The sequence below is a fragment of the Parasteatoda tepidariorum genome, chromosome 10, assembly GCF_982258835.1.
Source record: "Parasteatoda tepidariorum strain Cologne lab strain chromosome 10, Ptep-v5.0, whole genome shotgun sequence".
NCBI classification, from domain to species: Eukaryota; Metazoa; Arthropoda; class Arachnida; order Araneae; family Theridiidae; genus Parasteatoda; species Parasteatoda tepidariorum.
Genome location: NC_141764.1, coordinates 76,289,381 through 76,307,765, shown reverse-complemented (window position 1 = coordinate 76,307,765; position 18,385 = coordinate 76,289,381). Strand labels below are relative to the sequence as shown.

General features: G+C 30.5%; 1 protein-coding gene across 19 annotated transcripts in view; it reads left to right on the top strand.

The window, feature by feature from the left end:
- The window catches only part of LOC107436894 (exocyst complex component 4), a 332,756-nt gene that overhangs the window by 102,389 nt on the left and 211,982 nt on the right, over positions 1-18,385 (top strand). For 5 of the 19 annotated variants that reach the window (XM_087153056.1, XM_071184136.2, XM_071184139.2 and 2 more), the window contains exon 1: positions 7,433-9,533. The exons of the other annotated variants lie outside the window; for them this stretch is intronic. In XM_087153056.1, coding sequence (XP_087009182.1) covers positions 9,209-9,533 — 325 coding nt within the window. In that variant the 5' untranslated portion in view covers positions 7,433-9,208. Of the gene's footprint in view, positions 1-7,432; positions 9,534-18,385 lie in introns of those variants that run through there. 19 annotated transcript variants of the gene reach the window in all.

Here is an 18,385-nt window from a genome sequence, read left to right as displayed (position 1 = left end):
CTCTTTATCCATGTTTGTGCAACTTGTCCAGCAAGTTTTGTACTTTTTACCAAAGTGACCTTGAAATAACGAACAAAAAGTTAGATTAGTAGTTGATAGTTAACTTTCTTGTTGAGTTTTAAAATAGAAATAAAATATATCTGGTTTGAAAATTAGCAATTTGCGTAAGAGTTAATTTTGCTAGCTTGAGGAAATGATTGTATGTAAAAGTAAACTTTCCCACACTGGTTTAATAGTTTTAAAGCTTTATAACTTCATTGTTCCTACCAATATCCAATTTTATTTCTAGATGGGTTTTTTTTATAATCAAAATAATAGGTTTCTAATTGGAACGAATTTGTATGTACGAATTATTACTTTTATGACGTTTAGAACTCTTCTAAACCATAAAGCATTTTTAACAAACCCATTTGAGCCCATGGTACCCAATTAGAGAATAGTTTTTAGAATGCATTATAAGCTTGTAGATATTATTTTTTGATTTAAATTATTTTTAAGTATAATATTATTATTATATTTTTTAAATTACCTTTTTTTCATTTATATTTTCATGCTTGTCTAGAAAGTTTTAACTATTGAGAAAAAAATAAAGAACTAAAGAGAATGATCACCTAAGATCTTTGCGGGATTGCGCCATCGTAATCCATGTTAAGAGTTGGCCGTTTTTAGGAGTTAACTGATTGTTCCAAAAAATTTGAAACAAGTAAATCACAAAGAAGTATTAAAGAACAAAGAGGTACTAGCAAGAATATATAAATATATAGTTAACTAACCCCTTATTTATTATCTTACGGTAATTAACACTAAAACAAATTAGTTATTCCTAGTGTTTTTAAATAAATTTTCTTCATTTTATTCGTAATGATATCACACATATTTCTTCGTCATTCTTAATTCGAGTAAAAATCTGTACGTCACGGAAACATTTTTAGAACATATAAGTCCGTTTTTATTCGAATCGCACCCTTTCTCATACTTTTTATCCTTCCGAACTCATCCAAAATAAATAGGCACATTTTTCATGTTGCCGCTAGAAATCAACATTGAAATTCGACAGAACATTTGTTGTCCTTGTTACGCAACAATTCATATCAAGAAACGGAGACATAGCAATGAAAAATCTTAATACTAATATTTGTAAAATTAAAGTTAAAACTACTTGAAAATGAATTCAGAATTAATCTAACAAATAAACTAGTTTCTATTGAAGCATACATTTAGCAATAAGTGTTAAGAAGTGCAACAGTTTCCAGGTTATTTTAACCCAATAGAGATTCAGTAAAACTAATAATTGCACTTCAAGATTGAAAATAAAAAAAAAAGAAAGAAAAACAAAAATCTGCAGTTTTCTCTGATAGTTCAACGTTGAATCGATTTTCTACAAGAGTATAGCAAAATGTTTTTTATTTATTTATTTATTTTTTAAATCAGAAATTATACTATAGCAATAAATGTTAAGAAGTGCAACAGTTTCAAGTTATTTTTAACTAGCAATTGTACTCCATACTAGCAATTATACTAGCAATTGTACTCCATAATTTATTCAGATTTTTTTTTGCAGTTTTCTTACGTCATTCAACATTAAATAAGTTGTTCCAAAAGTGCAACAAGACATTCTTTTTGTAATTCTAAATTATTTAACAGCAATAAATTTAAAAAGTGGAACATTTCCAAGTTAGTTTTAATCTAAAAAAGTTCCAATAAAACCAGCAATTTTAATTTACATTTTATTCACCAAAAATCTGCAGATTTCCCTGATTGTGTTGGAGTGCTTAAACTCTTTGGCGTTAATTTTTACTCTTTCTGACGATTTAGCAGTTTTCAGCCCAATTGTCTCTTATAAATGAAGACCTTTCATCACATCCCGATCTCAGCTTTTCACTATTAAAATGGTGACAGCAAATTGAATTATATAAAAGCGCTATTGCAGGTATTAATTACCCATTGAAATCCAAAAATGTCTGAAATTAGAAGGATGGCGACGATCATGATTATGAGGATTGCGGATTTCTGAAAAATCAAAAGAGCTTCAATCGTCATCAAATAAGGAAGAGAAAGAAAATCGAAAATTCTGGAGGATCCCCCATCTTAAAGACATCCATATCACCTCCTCTCCACACTTTAGCAGATTAATGTTGACTCAGACGAAATGAAAGAGCAAACAATTGAGAAGCGATCAAGTGATCTGAGGAAGTTAAGTCTGTGATCCGATTTTTATCAAAATTCCTGGAGAAGAGAAACGGGAAACATTTTAATTAAAATCCTAAAAGTGTTTCGCATAAATTAAATCCTCCTGTAATTGGTTATAAAATTAAATTGTCATTTAATAGCGATGATTTGAGCCATAAAACTAATCCTTCTCTTATTTTTCCGCCTTGTGAAATGATATGCTTGTAGGCAAATATGGCGTTTACAGTATACGGCGTGCCGTATATTGCATGCAACAAGATTATATATCCTTTAAACATCGTAGGGTTTTTCAAGAATACTTAGATTTAAACGTGAATCGACGACTTGTCTGACTTTATCCTTTTTAAAGAACGGTGATTATAATGACTAATCCAATATCTTTTTCTGGATGGTTTGGTTTTGAATTGTCAGATTTGTTAAGTAGTAGTTGCATAACACATTAGTAGAATTAAAGATTAAATATTTCTGGAAATGGCCAAATATATTTGGACAACTATATATTCTTAAACTTTTTTTGACTTTATCTCATTATTGATCCGGGATAATTATTTCGGTTATTTGTTTTCAGTTTGTTTGTTCGATAATTTGTGTGTGCGGAAAGATGCGAGACTCAGTTTAGGATTTTTTAACAGGCTTAAGTTATTTATTATTCATGTTTTACATTTAGAAAAAAAATGTCTGTTGGAAGTTAAGACTCATTTTCGGAGATCGAGCCCTCTTTTTCTTTCCAAAAGAATTACCACACTACGTTATACTTCAGTTCGAACTTTCTATTAGATATGGTCGTGAACGCGTTTTATTTTTCTTTCAAAACTGTTAAGTTATGATATAAAAGATTTACACAAAATATTAAACATTACTTCAGGCTCACATTTGTATAACGAGCATGCATTTTCTTTATAATAAATAATTCGCAGAAAATATCAATACTCCATAAAGGAGTAAAAAATGTAAGGCAATCACTTGACCACTTGAGATTTTGTCCCCCAGTAACCGTAGTTGCAAGTGGTATGCGCGTGAATTAGTACAACATGAAAGCTGAACTAGATCAGTAGCTTAACTGTTACGTTTTAAATTGTCTCAATTTACTCAAATGGACTGTCACTAAAGCAATTATACTTTTTTTTGGGCAACGCCCTCTATGTAAAAAATGGCTGACGCTGTCTTCTACGCATAGTTAATATTTCTAGTTCTATCTGAATGAAGCCAAATTAAGAAACGAGATTTATGTTTTAAAATATAATTTATCATGTTTAAAAAAATCATTAGTTAAGCATTAAAAAAATGACAGAAGAATTTAAAACCTAATCTATTAATATTTTCAAAATGGGATACCTGCAAGTGACGTAGGTGGGTATCTCGATCCTGATTGGTTGTTATAAGGGACATTTGTTTACGTTAGTAACTGTTCTTTCCATTCTATTTCGAGTAAACCCAATCCGCCAAGATTCGGTTCTTTTAAGTTTACGTATTAAGTCTTAAGTACATTCTATATTCTTTCATTAAGATTTCAATTCTTTCACTATATATTTCTTACTTAAAACTAAGACAGACACGAAGCAATATAGAACACAAGCAAACTTATTATGAATTGAAGTTGCCAGGTACATGAAATGAAGATATATCACGGTTACAATAAAATGCATAAACGAATAATAAATCTAAGTTAAGTGAAAGACTTAGATGAGAAAGAAATATATTTCAACAAATTCGATGTGCGATACGGCGCCGTATTTAATTAACTTCACGATAATTAACATTCTAACTTATGTGGAGAAATTTAGCTAAAATTTAATACTTCATTTTGCTTATAAAGGATTAGCCGGCGCTGACGTTATGGGTCTCATATGTGGGTATCTGTGTTCTTCTTCAACCCAAGTACCCAATTTAGAGATTATCGTAATGCTCATTTATGAATCATTGCTTCTATAATAATAATAAAATCAACGAAAACATCAAATAAATAAAAAATTTTTAAAGCAAATACGTGTTTTATTTAAAAGTAATTATTGTATTGTATTTCAAAGGCACAATACTGATCTTAACACACAACCTTACAGCACATTGTACGTAATAAACTAATGACAATAGTTAGACTAAAAATTCCTAACTATGATTTGTTTTATTCTTTTGTTATCATAGCACAGGGGTGGCGAACCTTTATACACCAACGTGCCATTTTTTCCAAAAAATTGTTTAATGAGGTAATTAATAGACGTGCCGTCAAATAATTTTGCCTTCTTGATTATTGGGAAAATAATAATACTAAATACTATCAACTCAAAACTCTTTAATTACATTGTAAAAAAATTTTTTTTGCAATGTCTCAGTTATACGCGTAATTCAACTTAAAGTAACATCAGTGTGACTTCGGTTGCTGCAGATTAGATGACAAATAACTTATATTAGGTTGTAAGATGTTAGTTTAAGCAGGACTGTTTATTTTTTTTTTGTTATTTATTTATTGTTAGCTTGTTTTTTATGGTTATTAATTGCTTTTTTAGCATTAATTATTTTTTATTTTCATTAATAATTGTTTATTATTTTGCGTGTTTTTTGTGAATTTTAATTTAATTGTTACATATGCTTCATAGTGTGAGCAATAACATAGTGTGAGCATTCATTTGAGCAATAACAATTCATAGTGTAATAACAAATGTGATCGGTGGCGTGCCCAAAATATTGTGTCGGGTGCCATAAATGGCACGCGTGCCATTGGTTCGCCATCCCTGCCATAGCAATTAGAACACGTTTTTTAATGTTGAATTTTTTAAAGTTATGTAACGTAAACGATTAGTTTGTTTTTTAGTGTTGTTATCGCCCTCTGGATCTTGAAGTTGAGGTGCTACAACTAAGTTTAGGTAAAATGAGCAAGCCTGTATATAGTCGGTCACAGTCATAGCTCACTCTAGGCAAAATAAAACTAGATTCCCATATGAACTCAACATCAGTCATAATAATTCCAGTTATGAAAGCTCTGCTCTCAGAATTGATGCTCTCAGTAATGGGGAAAAAAAAAAACTAATTCAAGAATCTACAGCTCCAATTATTTTATATTTTTATATCTGTATATCTTTAAATTCTAAGTGAGTCCATTATTTATTTCAAGTTAAAATTTAAAAAATTCTATTACACTTGAAAAGTATTAGAGCAGGAACTAATACTTGGGAAGTCTTACAGCAAGATCCTTTGGTTTTCTTTAGAATGTTTCAAATCTCTAGAGCTGATTTCTGGAAATTACCAAAGTGAGAATATAAGCTTATAGCTTGCATATAGAAAACATGATTAAGGAAATAACGATTAATTTTACGATTAAGGAAATTAAAAAATCTTACATATAACTAATTAAATAATACTAATTTAAAAATACCAATTTGATAAAAAGTTTTTTTCGTTTTCAAAGTTACTGAAGAAAATTAAAATTTTTAAATTCATCAAAAATTCTTATTTAAAATGAGTGAAAGAAGAATTGAAACCCTAACACGACTTATTATTATAGTGAGTCATATAAACGATCATTTAAAGGTAAAAATTTAATTTACATGTAGGCAATTAAATGTTGTTATTTATTTTTAATTTGAATTCGTTTATTGATAGTTTGATAAACGTAGCTTGGTTTGTTGTTTGTATTCTTTTGCAAAAAAATTTAATTGCGGTATTTTTTTTCCTTTATAAAAGCAACGGAATTTAGGGTTTGGAAAACATTAAAAAATTTATTATTATTGACTAGATTTTCTACGTTTGCAAAAACTTGTTTTTTAATGTTTATTTAAGGCAAATATCTTATACAAGTTTTATGCGTTTTGAATCATATTAATATGTTTTGTTTTATCGCTGATTAAACAAACTAACTGATTAAATTTCTTATCGTTTTTTGTTTTGTCAATCTAGATTGTTGCGCTACCTACCTCGATTTTTCTTTGTAAGTAAACTATGTCAACTGCCAATTATTTTTATGATATTGTAATTGTTATTAGTGCTTAGATAACTATATAATTTAATGTTGCTTTAAATTTAAAAGAAAAATATTATCAGAACTTACTCAAGCTGATAAAAATTCGAGCGTGAAGAAAAAACTTATTTAAAAAAATTTATAAATAAATTTTAAAAAAGACAATATTTTTATAGGAATCTAATTTTTAAAAAAAATGTTTTTTGATTTTTAACTATTGAGTAAAAATATTGAACATTGAACGTTATTGAGATTTTTTTTAAAAAATATACCAAGCATTTATGAGTAAATGTATATAGTTGATTTACTTTTTGCAGTATAGACGATATCCAATTTAGTTAAAAATGATATGAATTATGGTATAAATATGACACCCAAAGAAGCATAATATCTAGTTAGTAATATAATGCCAAAAAAATAATAATAAATAAATAACAAAATTGATAACATTCGTAATATTTAAGCTCTAAATTAGTGCTTTTTTTCTGAGAGCAGAAATTAGGCTCATATTTAAAGAAGTCTCATCGCCATGTCCAAAAAGACTTAGCAATTGCGAACTCTACGGCATAAGGTCCCGAGTCACGCACGAGCACCACAAGGAGGCCGATGAGAGAGCTGGAGCTCGGTTCAAAAGCGCCAGACGACAAATCTAAATTCAACTAAAGCTAAGGACCGACCTCAGATTGGAAGACCGTCTTTAATTTCATATTTACAAAAATATAAAATTACTATAGCAATTACATATAAAACTTACATTTAGAATCAAAAAAAATTTTTACGACTAAAAATTATCAAATTTAAATTAACATCGAAATAGAATTATTTAGAAACTAAATTTAGGTAATGTTATAAAAATGATTTAAAAAATGTAATTTAGGACCCTTTTTTCCGGGGCTCTTAATATTTTTTTTGGGGGGGGGGGTACTCTAATTAAACAACATAACTTAATAACTATTTCGAAGATTTTAGTTTAAAAAATTAATTACATTTATACATTTATTCAGTTTAAAATTTCTTTTATTCCCTTTGCTTGGCCCTTTGTGGTCCTATGTCTGTCTTGTGTCCTATGGGGTCCTGTGTCAGGTTGCATCCGACATATAAGACCGCATTATTAGTTTGTAATGTGGAATCTATTTTTTCGTAATTTATTTTGGTTTTAGTTAAAAGTGTACTATTTTTGTTTAAAAAAATAACTAGGTTTATTATAATGAATAGAAATAACTAGGATATATACTATTTCAGATATGCTAAGAGTAGAAACGTAAATATTTTTTTATATAATCATTTTATTTTTTTAATGTTTTTTTTTTAGTTGAGGTTTTTTCCCGAAAAAGGTAGTGTTTTGTTTAGTTCAACTCCGTAGCCTAGTAATTTTGGACCCAACCCAGAAGACAAGGGAGCTCCTGGATCAAACTAGCTTTCGCGGAGAACTTTTTGATGAAACTAACCCGCATATGCGTTAGATGGAGTTCAAAACCAAGGATCATGGATTATAATCCATGATCCGTCTATCACTGAGGATATTTTACGTCAGCACTATGGTTTTACCCGACCAATATTCGACAGTATACATACTGCCAGTCGTGGTGGCTCAGGAAATAGAGCCCTCACCCCCAATAACTTGACCCAGGTTCGAATTCCAGCGATAGTTGGTCGATATGAATTCTGCTCCCGGCTTGCACCGACACTGTGCTGACCTAAAATATCTCTAGTGGTAGACGGATCAGGTTTGAGTTCCCTGTGCTGCCGAGCTAACCGTGGGAGGTTTTCGTGATTTTCTTCTCCTTGTAACGCAAATGCTGGTTAGTTCCATCAAAAAATCCACCACGAAGGCCAGTTTCTCCTAATGCTTGATCCATCAGTTCCCTAGTCTTCTGCGTTGGGTTCAAAATTACAACTCTACGGAGTTGAAAATGTATTGTTGTTAAGCTGTCAGCGTTTCAACGCAGTCTTATAAAATAAAATAAAAGTTTACATGTTCGATTACACGCAAGTTTAAAGTTACATAAAATAAGAAAACTATGTACAGCACTTATTTATTGCATTAACGGACAATTGAGAATTTTAACAGGCGTTAAAAGGCTATAGCATATTTTTTTATTGTCGTTAAATTTCTTTCTTCTTTTCTCTAATATTATTTCTTTACAGACATTAAGCACTGTTAATTTCGCGAAATTGTGTTCGAAAATATTTAATTAAGGACATTCGTTGATTGATTTCTCAAATAAAACTTATTTTTTTAAACTTTTTTTATAGAAATAAAAGTGTCAGGAAATTTGAAAGTAAGAAGTATTGTAAACAAAACAATCCAGGAGAAAAAATAATAAATAAGGAAAGGTATTTTTCTTCCATTTTGAAAAAAAGTATTTATAAAACCAAATGTTTCGACGACGAAAAAAAATGTTCGATAGGATGAAGATGTTGATCCTATTCATCTTCTTTCTTAATAATCTTCGGAAAAAAAATAAAAACAAAAAATAAAATAAAAAATTGCGATGGAGGAGCGAAATAGATCGCCTTCTTTTCTCCTTTTTTTTTTTCTTCCATGGATCAAAAATGAATTAAAGACAGTGGGAAAAAAAAATCCGTCTCGAGATTTTCAGTAAGGAAAAAAAAAAATGGTGGCTGGCCAAAAAAAGAAGAAAACTAATAAAAGAAAAAGACAAAAATAAGTTAGGAGGAGGACGCAAGAAAAAAAAAAAAGATGAGAATGCAGATGAAGGAGGCAGAGAAAAAAAAATGTGAGAAGAGAGAAAAATAGAAAATGAGAAGAAGCCCCGTTATAAGTCTTCCTTCTGTGGATCGTACGGCGTGTATGAGTGTGTGTGTGTGCGTGGATGGGAGGGGGGAGGGAGTCACGTGACTGAAAAGAGTTAACCCTTTGATGCTGCGCGGAAATTGGTGTGCTCCAGCAAAGTAATTAACGGTCGAAAGCGCGAGTGTGTGTGTGTGCGTGCATGTGCGCTCGCTCCTTACCTCTTTCGCTCCAGCACCAAAACAGAGGAGGAGTGTATTTCGTCGGAAAAGCAAACCAAGGCAGACGAAAGAAAGTATTCCTCTCTCCCGATGCGCCATGACAGTTCGCCCCTGACGCCGTCGTTCGGTCAGAACGAAAAGATGCAACCACGGTCAACACTCGGTTGTTCCATTTCTGTGATTTCTCTACAGAAACTTAAAATATTCCGCGAACAACCTAAATACCGGCCGCCGCTCCAACAACAGCAGCAGCAACAACAACAGCAGCAACCACCGCCTTCAATACCTCCGCCGCCTCAGAACACCAACAACTTCCTCTATCCACCGCCTCTCCCGCCGTTACCGCCGCCGCCACCACCACCCCAACAACACCACCACCCACATCAACAACAATATCAACAACACCATCACCACGGTAAGTTTTTTTTTTCCTCTTTCTCTCCCCGACCCCAGCCTCCGTTCTTTTTCCTCCCCTGACCCTCAATCTCCAGTTTTTTTCCTCCTTTCCGTTCGTCGTCTGCGCCGCCGAACGGTAAAAAATTATTCCTTTTTCTTCTCCGGAAAAACTTTTTTTCTGTAAAAAAAAATCTCCTTCCCTCTCCTGAAAAAAAATGTAATTCCCTTTTTATAATCGTTTTTTTTTTAAAAAATATTTTTTGAAAATTTTTTTCTTCGTGTTTTTGTCTATGCAATCCGGCATGGTTTCGGGATCAAAGGGTTGAGAGCAAATTCCTGAGCCTAAAGGGTTAAAATGCGATGCTCAGTGCTAGGGCATCTCGTTTTAAAAGCATAATGGCGGCCTTCTTCCTCGTCTTTTTAAAACTCCTGCTCTGTTAATGAATTTTAATTCTGGAGACTCCTTCTTCTTCCTTCTTGCCTCCTGTTTCGATCGGCCGCCATTTTTTTTAAACGCCAGAAAAAAAAACTCCCGTTTTTTTTCTTCTTTTTTTTTAAAAATATCCTCTCCCTAGACAAGTTTTTTTTTCCTGTTTTCTTTTCTCTTCGAATATTTTTTTCCGAGGTAAGTGTGGAGTTATTTTTGGTTGTGTGGGTCGCAGCCGATACATACATTTCGTTTTTCGGTGCTCAAAGGGTTTTCGCGACGGGGCTGTGTGGGTGCGGGGGTGGGCAAGTGGGGGAGTTTTTACAGTGCCGTCCGCCTTCTCTTGGATATTGATTATTGATTAGCTGCTAGAGAGGGCTGCCATTAAAAATACTGACATTCTCCCACTACTTTTAGGAGCTTCGCAATTTGGGAAAGAAGGGGTTAAAAGGTAGTTGTGCTTTTTAAAAAAACTGGAGTTGAGGGAAAAATGGAGATTCTTTTTGTGGATGAATCGGGTTAAGGACGCATATCGAATGCTTGTTTTAGGGAACTACTAAACAGTGTTTTGTCATATTTAATATACAATTACAAACATAATTTTTTTATTTAAAAAAAATGATAATTAATAAAAAATCGTCTGCTTTGAAAAATTTTAGAATTTTTTAAATTTTGTAGTTTAGAAAACAAAATGGCGTCATTTTGAATGTTATTAGAAAGTTCATAAAAACTCAGTGTTTGCGTACATCTTTGTAGAAACTTATCCATAATTGATTTGTTTATTTGATTTTAACGTTGATAAATTGTTTACTAATTAGCACGTTGTAGATAAATAACTTATGAACGCAGATCGAATGCTTGTTTTAGAAAATTGCGATACAGCGTTTTGTTACATTAACGATACATTTACAACTTTTAAAATTAAAAAAACAATAATTCATTAAATATCGTCTGTTTTGTTAAATTTTAGAATTTTTTAAATTTTGTAGTTCAGAAAACAAAATGGCGTCATTTGGAATGATATTAGAAAGTTCATAAAAACTCAGTGTTTGCGTACATCTTTAAAGAAACGCATCCCTAATTGACTTGTTTATTTGATGTTTACTTTGATAAATTGTTTAATAATTAACACGTTGTGAATAAATTAACCGATGGACGCATATCAAAGCTTGTTTTCGGAGACTATAGAATAATATCTTATTTTTTCGTATTCAAAGAACAATTGCATATTCTATTAAAAAATATATACATTAAATAATAAAATTAAGAATTTTTCATATTTTTTTGAACATTAAACAAAATGGCATCAATTTCAATAAATTCAAATGTTTGTGTACGTCTATAAAAAGAACTATCTTAAATTTATTTATTTATTTGATTTTGATACTTACGTTGATAAAGTGTTTATGAATTAGAAAGTAGTAAATAATTGAGTTATGTACGCATATCGAATGCTTGTTTTGGGGAATTATTAAGTACTGTTTTGTCACATTCAAAAATTATTTCATAATTGTTTTGTAAAAAAATGAAAAAAAAATCAAAGTTTTGTAAAATTTTTCTAAATTTACTGCATAAAGAAAACGAAATAGAATCATTTAAGAAAGTTTTTAAAATAATTTTTTACGTACGATTTAAAAACTTACATATTATTAAACCGGTAAGACATTGTGTAACTGTTAGATATTAGGAAAACACTTTATAAGCTCTTCGCGTAGTTTTATACCCCTAAATATGTTTTGTAGTTCATATTTTCAAGTTTTATGAAATAAAGAAATTAAAAAAAAATATTTCATTTTAATTCATGTTTAATAAATTATTTAAATAGTTAGCAGCTCTTATCGTTTGCGCTTTACCATTCTTATATTATAAATATAACTTTTATTTAATTTTTGTTATTATTAACTTGATGCTTATCGCAACTCTATCCCTAATTTTAAATTTAAATAAATAAAAGTATTTAAAAAAAAAAAAAAAAACTAAATACCCTATTCGACAAATTATTTTAATTCATTAACCTAGTTTAAAAACAAGAATGAGCTTTCTTGTTTTGTTCTAATCGTACATTATTGATTAACTTTTAGTGTTACATATTTACCTTTGACCTTTTTCGTTTGGTGGGACAGGAGTAGCACCTCTGCAAATAATGCGAGACAAATATTACAAAATAGTTAAATTTTTTAAAATTAATTCTTCCTGTATTTAGCTTATTGTATTTCAATTCAAAGATATTATGCTTTGTGGTAAATAGTTAAAAAGTAAAGAGTAAGTTTGATTTTGTTTTTGTTCGTGCGTTAAGTTTTTCTTGAATTGAGAAAAAAAGTAGGATCAAAACTACAGAAACACTAAAAAGTTTAGTAATTTTTATCGAGGCTCTTAGGTAACGATTTTAGAAAAATTAACAATACAATATGTTTTTATATAATGTGATAGAAATAAGTAAATGTAAATAAATTCACCACCAGGGTTTGAACCTGGTTGTTCATTGCATAATGAACTTAAAAAGTAATTTTAATTTTTTCAAGATCTCGACTGCTCAGCTTTTTCGAAAGCTCCTCTCGCGTGAATGTTTAAAAAAAAAAAAAACTTATTTAATGGAGAGAATTGACGAAATGACATAACTGACCCAGCCTAAACCGATAATAATTATGATCAAAACAATTTTCCCCGCACCTCTATTCGAAATGATTTATCTTTGCAACCACATTCAATAATAGCACGTGAGTCTGTCTCAAGAAGTTCTTGTGGTTGTTAAACTGTAGTTTAAACTAAAAGTATCTACTTTAGTTCTTATACTTATAAGTATATATTTTAGTTGTTCACTTGTGTCTGCCAAGGATTCGCGCCGATTCATTAATTTCTATTTAGGAATTTTAGTATATTTTAGCTTAAATAAGTAATTTTTACTGTAAAATAATCTTACTGTATTTCTTGATTTAACTTTGAACTAACTTACCGTATTTCTGGAGAAAAAAAACATGTTATTCAATCAATGTTAATAATAATTAAAAGATTTACACGTTTGTAAATTTGTGTCTAAAATAATTATAACGATCATAGTATTATTTTTGATATTATTGATAAACAGCAAAGTTAATAATACCAATTAAAGCAAATTATCTTAAATTTCTGCAGATTTTAATACCGACCATAAATTGCTGAAAGATTTTAAAAACTATAAAAATTTCAGTTTTAAAATTTTTTTGTGGGTCTCATTTCTTGATAGCTTTGAATGATTGGTTTGATTTGGATAGTTTGAAGATGATCTAATAAGTACATGTTTTGTAATTTATAGACAAGCCGTCATTTCGAATTGGGATGAATTTATTTATGTATTTGAAAAAATCTTTTTGATATTTTCATAATCTATGTTTGTTAACCTTTGCAATTAAGTGTACCTTTAAAATTTTTTATGTGTGTAGAGTAGAGCTATAATATCGTTGCTGCTACCTTAACATAATGCTACGGTGAATCATAATCTACTTCTTATGCTTCTTTACACAATTATAACTATGGTTCAACTCGAATAAGGGTTTTTATGATTTCACCTAACCCGAAAATAAAAACCTACCTGATAAAACCCTTGAAAAAAGCAGAAATTGGTTTTTTCATAATTGCCTTTTTATTATTACCTTATTAGCTGTAGATATTAAGTTTGTAATTGTGTAAAATACAAACTACGAGCATTGAAATATTTATATTTTAATTACTTCTATATTCTGTGTCTAAAGTTTTTAAATCGACCTTTTTTAGAAACATCTATTATTAAAAACTGCAAATATTGTGCTAAGGTATTTTCACCCCCCCCCCCCAAAGAAAAAAAAATTTGAGATACTAAATTGCAGTGCAAATGAAACTACTGTTATAATAAGATACAATGTATAATACTTTAAGAATCACAATTCAATGAAATGGGAAAATAATTTATTTATAAAAAACATTTTAAGTACAATTTTCTTGACCTGTGAGTCTTAATACGTGCAATTTCGAATGATACTTTTAAAATATCGCACCTTTTAACTTGTGAAATACTTGTTCTAGAATTCTTGTTTCGACGTATTCCTTGTCGAAATACAAGAGCTTATTCTAGAAGCTCTCTATTACTGTACATAACATAGGGCACAATAGCACTGTTGGAAAAGTAATGCAATGCCCCATTGCAAAGATACATTTTTTATGTTAAAATATTACTCTGAAAATTGATGTTTTTAATTTGAATTAAAATAAATAATTTATTCCTACACTTTAACATTTATTAGTTTTTGATAATTCGAAAACAGAATAAGTAAAAAAAAATCCTACAAAAGCAATTGGACCCAATTATTGTCATTAAAAATATTATTGCTAATATATCAATGTAAATGGCATTGATAATAAAATGTATTAATTGTTATGGTTATTAATGGCTTAATCATTAGTCAAATTAATGGTATTTATTACTGCAGCAAGGCTTAGTCTAAGAATATAAAGAATTATTAAAAAAAGATGTAGAACTCAATTTATTTTCAAAAATCAAATTAAACTCTGAAAAAACCCTACGAAAACCCAGTAGTTTGGGTTTTTTGCAACCCTGACATGAATGGAAACATGATCTAACATGAATGGAAACATGATCACCTTATTAAGATGGTAGTTGTTATAACTACTATGTGTCATATTATGGTCCAATGCGAATAAAAAGAAGTAAAAATCGCTTCGACGTTAAACCACATTATCAATGTATTACATCTGTATTTCTTCAACTGATGATTTATTTTTAAGAGAAAACAGCAGAAAAAATAAAAGCACTGAGAACTAACGCAATCTTTTCATTGTGGGTAACTTCGCTGGAAAAAAAAGTATGGTCAAAACTACCAGAATATGGTAAAAATTACAGTGCTTCGGCTCTACGGGAACACCAAAAAGCTCAGTAAATTTTACCTCAGCGCTTCGGTAGTTATTTTGATAAAAGTAACAATAAAGTAGGGTTTTATAATATGGGATAAAATTTGGTGGTTTTATTGTGATATCATCATAATATTGTGTTACGTCATCAGGGGTCTGTTTAGAAGAAATTTGGGTCCGTTAACGGACCCTTCACAAAATATCTTTTCATAAAAACGGACCCTTCACAAAATATTTTAGCTTAAAAAATGATCACAAAATGATTTTTCTTTTAATCGGACCCTTCACAAATTTGTTTATCTTCATTATTGTTTTGTTAATCGAATAAATCTTTTCCAGGGGGGAAAACAAGAAAGATGGATGTAAACGAATTAAGTTTCATCTTCGGCAGACGATTCTTACATTATTCGTCCGAAATGAATATTCTGCGTTCAGCAGTATAGGCTAAATACCAAATATGTGTATGCTGCATCTCTAATTTAGAAGCTGCAATTGCTGTTTATTTTTGAAAATTTAATTTTTTTATTATAATTTTACAGTGCTGAGCATAATCTTGTATGTCTTTACAATTTAAAAGCTCCTTGAAAAAGTTTTTTTGCAATAACCGGACCCTATTTTCACAAATTCATAAAAGCGGACCCTGGTTGAAAGAATGTGAGTAATTTTTTCCCAATTTCACGAAAAACGGACCTTTCACAAAATGTCTGGACAGATCCCTGGTCATAAAAACAATCTATTCACTTAAATTTACTTTTGAGTTTTGTATACGAATTAAATAATATGTATGGTAATACGAATTTCGAAAACCAGAATATACTGTTAACCGTTACCATATGACCGGGAAATTATCTGTTATTTTGGTTTTATTAACCAGTTTTTTTTTTTCTCCAGAAAAAACCCAAAATTGTTATTACAATACAGTACGGCAATTTATCCAGAATTTTCTTTCTTCGTATAGGCTAATATTTACCTTTTACTAACTCCGTAGATTTTACTTTTAAATTCAAATGATAAAAATTATTTCTGCTGTATTAGCAACAAAAAGCATGCTATTTGCATCCGAATTAAGATTCTAGAGGTAATTTTGAAAAATATTTTTGGTTTCTCTGAAGTTTTTTCAAATGGGTTATTTTAAAGTTTTTTTTCTTCCAGTTTGAGCGAAACCATAATTTGACAATTGGCAATGTATTTCTGAAGGTTAATGGAAAAATATCTTAACAATATCTATTAAACTATTCCTATCTTGCCTCTCTATCTATCAAGTTGCGTAACTTACTGATCCGATTTCCAAAACATTTGCTATTTACGTTTTGTTAAGCAATAATCATAATTACTTTACTGAAAATTTCTATTTGTTTTTCTGATTCCTTTCCATATTTGTCAAGGTAATTCAGTTTTATTTCCGTATTTGTTTATCGGTTTTGAATTTTTTAAACTTGATTATAAATTAAGTATAAAAATACTGCTTTTCTTTTTTATAAATTATTTTGAATTGAAGTTCAAATGGATTTTCCAGCTAACCGGTACAAAATAACCTCATCATATATAGCAAGTCTCTTATTTAAATTGGATGCTTGGTTTTATAAGGAATTGTTATTAATTTAATATTTATTTGCGTTCATTTATTTATAATTGGAATACAATGTGTGAAGCAAAATCTTATTTACTAGTTCCTTTTTTTAAAATTGTGTTTTAAGTTTGAAAAAGCCTTCTACCCTTGAATCGAAAAAAATGTTCGAAAGTAAGGAAATCTTGGCACGCTGCAAAAAATCCCCGAGCAAATTGCGGTATAAAGTGCTGGCACTTTGTCTATCCTTAATGTCCATTTTATCGCAAAGTTCATTTCATAAATGCTTTTAAACATTTTATATATGCCGAATAAAAACTTTTTATGTCGTGCTCTAAGGTATCATGGTTAAATTACTAGATTTTACCACATTTCCCAAATTTAAACTAACCTAATAAAGCCATATTTTTTGTTAATTTTACCACAATCATTGCCAAAGAGCTTCGTTAAAAATTACCGAGCTTTTTGGTGTTCCCAAAAAGTCAGAAATATAATAAATTTTACCTTATTCTGGTAGTTTTAATGTACTTTTTTTCTTAGTGTAAAAGTGTTAAAATTTTTGAACCACTAACTGAAGTGCGAGAGCCGTGGTGGTTCAGAGAATAGAGAGCTCCAATGAGGTGACCGTGTTCGAATCTCAGCGATGGCTGTTTGATACGAATCCCGCTCCCGGCTCGCACCGAAAACAGTGCTGATGATAAATATCTTCAGTGGTAGATGGATCATGGGTTAGAGTTCCCTTGCCGCCAGGCTAACCATAGGAGATTTTCCAGTTTTTTCTCTCCATGTAACGCAAACGCGGGTATGTTCCATCAAAAAGCCCTTCAAGAAAGCTAATTTATCCCAATATTTCCAGGAGCTTCCTTGTCTTCTGAATTGGGTTCAAAATTACAAGGCTACGGAGTGGGAAAATTGGTAGTCATGAACTAAGAATTGTGTCGGCTGTTCAACACAGGTTAGAAAATATAAAATAATACTACCGTGTGTCTTGAAAAGTTACTTTCGTATTGAATTCACCAGTAATTATCACAAATAATGGAAGAACATGGTAGATGATGTTTCTGAGTGATATTGTTGAAAAACAATTTTGGGTGACAGATCTAATTTTATTCTGATTTAACCGTACTATCTTCAGTCATTTTGCCACGTAGCTAAATGTTGCAGATTTCAGTGGATGAAGGTACTAAGTGAAAACTTTATTTTTGAAGTGGAGGAAGGTTCGAAGTGCATTTGGTTATGATCAGCAATCGATCAGCAAGTACTTAAATTTTGCAGGCAGTGGATGAAGACGCTAAGTGATAACTTTTTTTTTTGTAGCGGAGGAGGGTTCTAAGTGTATTCGGTAATCGATGAATAGTAGTCAAATGTGGCAGATTTCAGTGGATGAAGATACTAAGTGGTAACTTTCTTTTGAAGTGGAAGAAGGTTCCCAAGTGTAATGGGCAATGAGCAATCGGCGAGTGGTTGTCGAGTAGCTAAATTTCAGTGGATTAAGGTGCTAAGTGATTGCCTTTTTGGGGGTGGAAGACGTTTCCAAAAACATTTAGCAGTCTAAAAGTAACCTTAGAAACTCTCTGTTTTGGGAGCAAATTTAAACGCTAAGAGTGTGCAGTATGTGACGCTTATTAGCGTCACATACTGCACACTGAGTGTCTTGCACTCTGCACACTGAGTGTTAGGGACTATTTAGTTTGTAGTCGATTAGAAACTTGTGAATAGGAAATAAAGGAAAGGCACGCTATTCATTTCCTATGTCAATGTATACATTTTAAAGCAAGTTCAATTAAAGCCGCTAAAATCTGACTTAAAACCTTAACTTAGTTAGCTTTTCATCTGCCGTGTGAAAACTCAAAAGAGTACACCTTAAAGATCCTAAAAAAATCAGCAATTTGAATGAAATAAGTTAAATAGTCACTAGCAATGAAATTTTTTTAAAAGGTGATTTTTTTAATTTGTACGCGATTTTTTTCCTTCCATTTTTACAATAAGAAAAAAA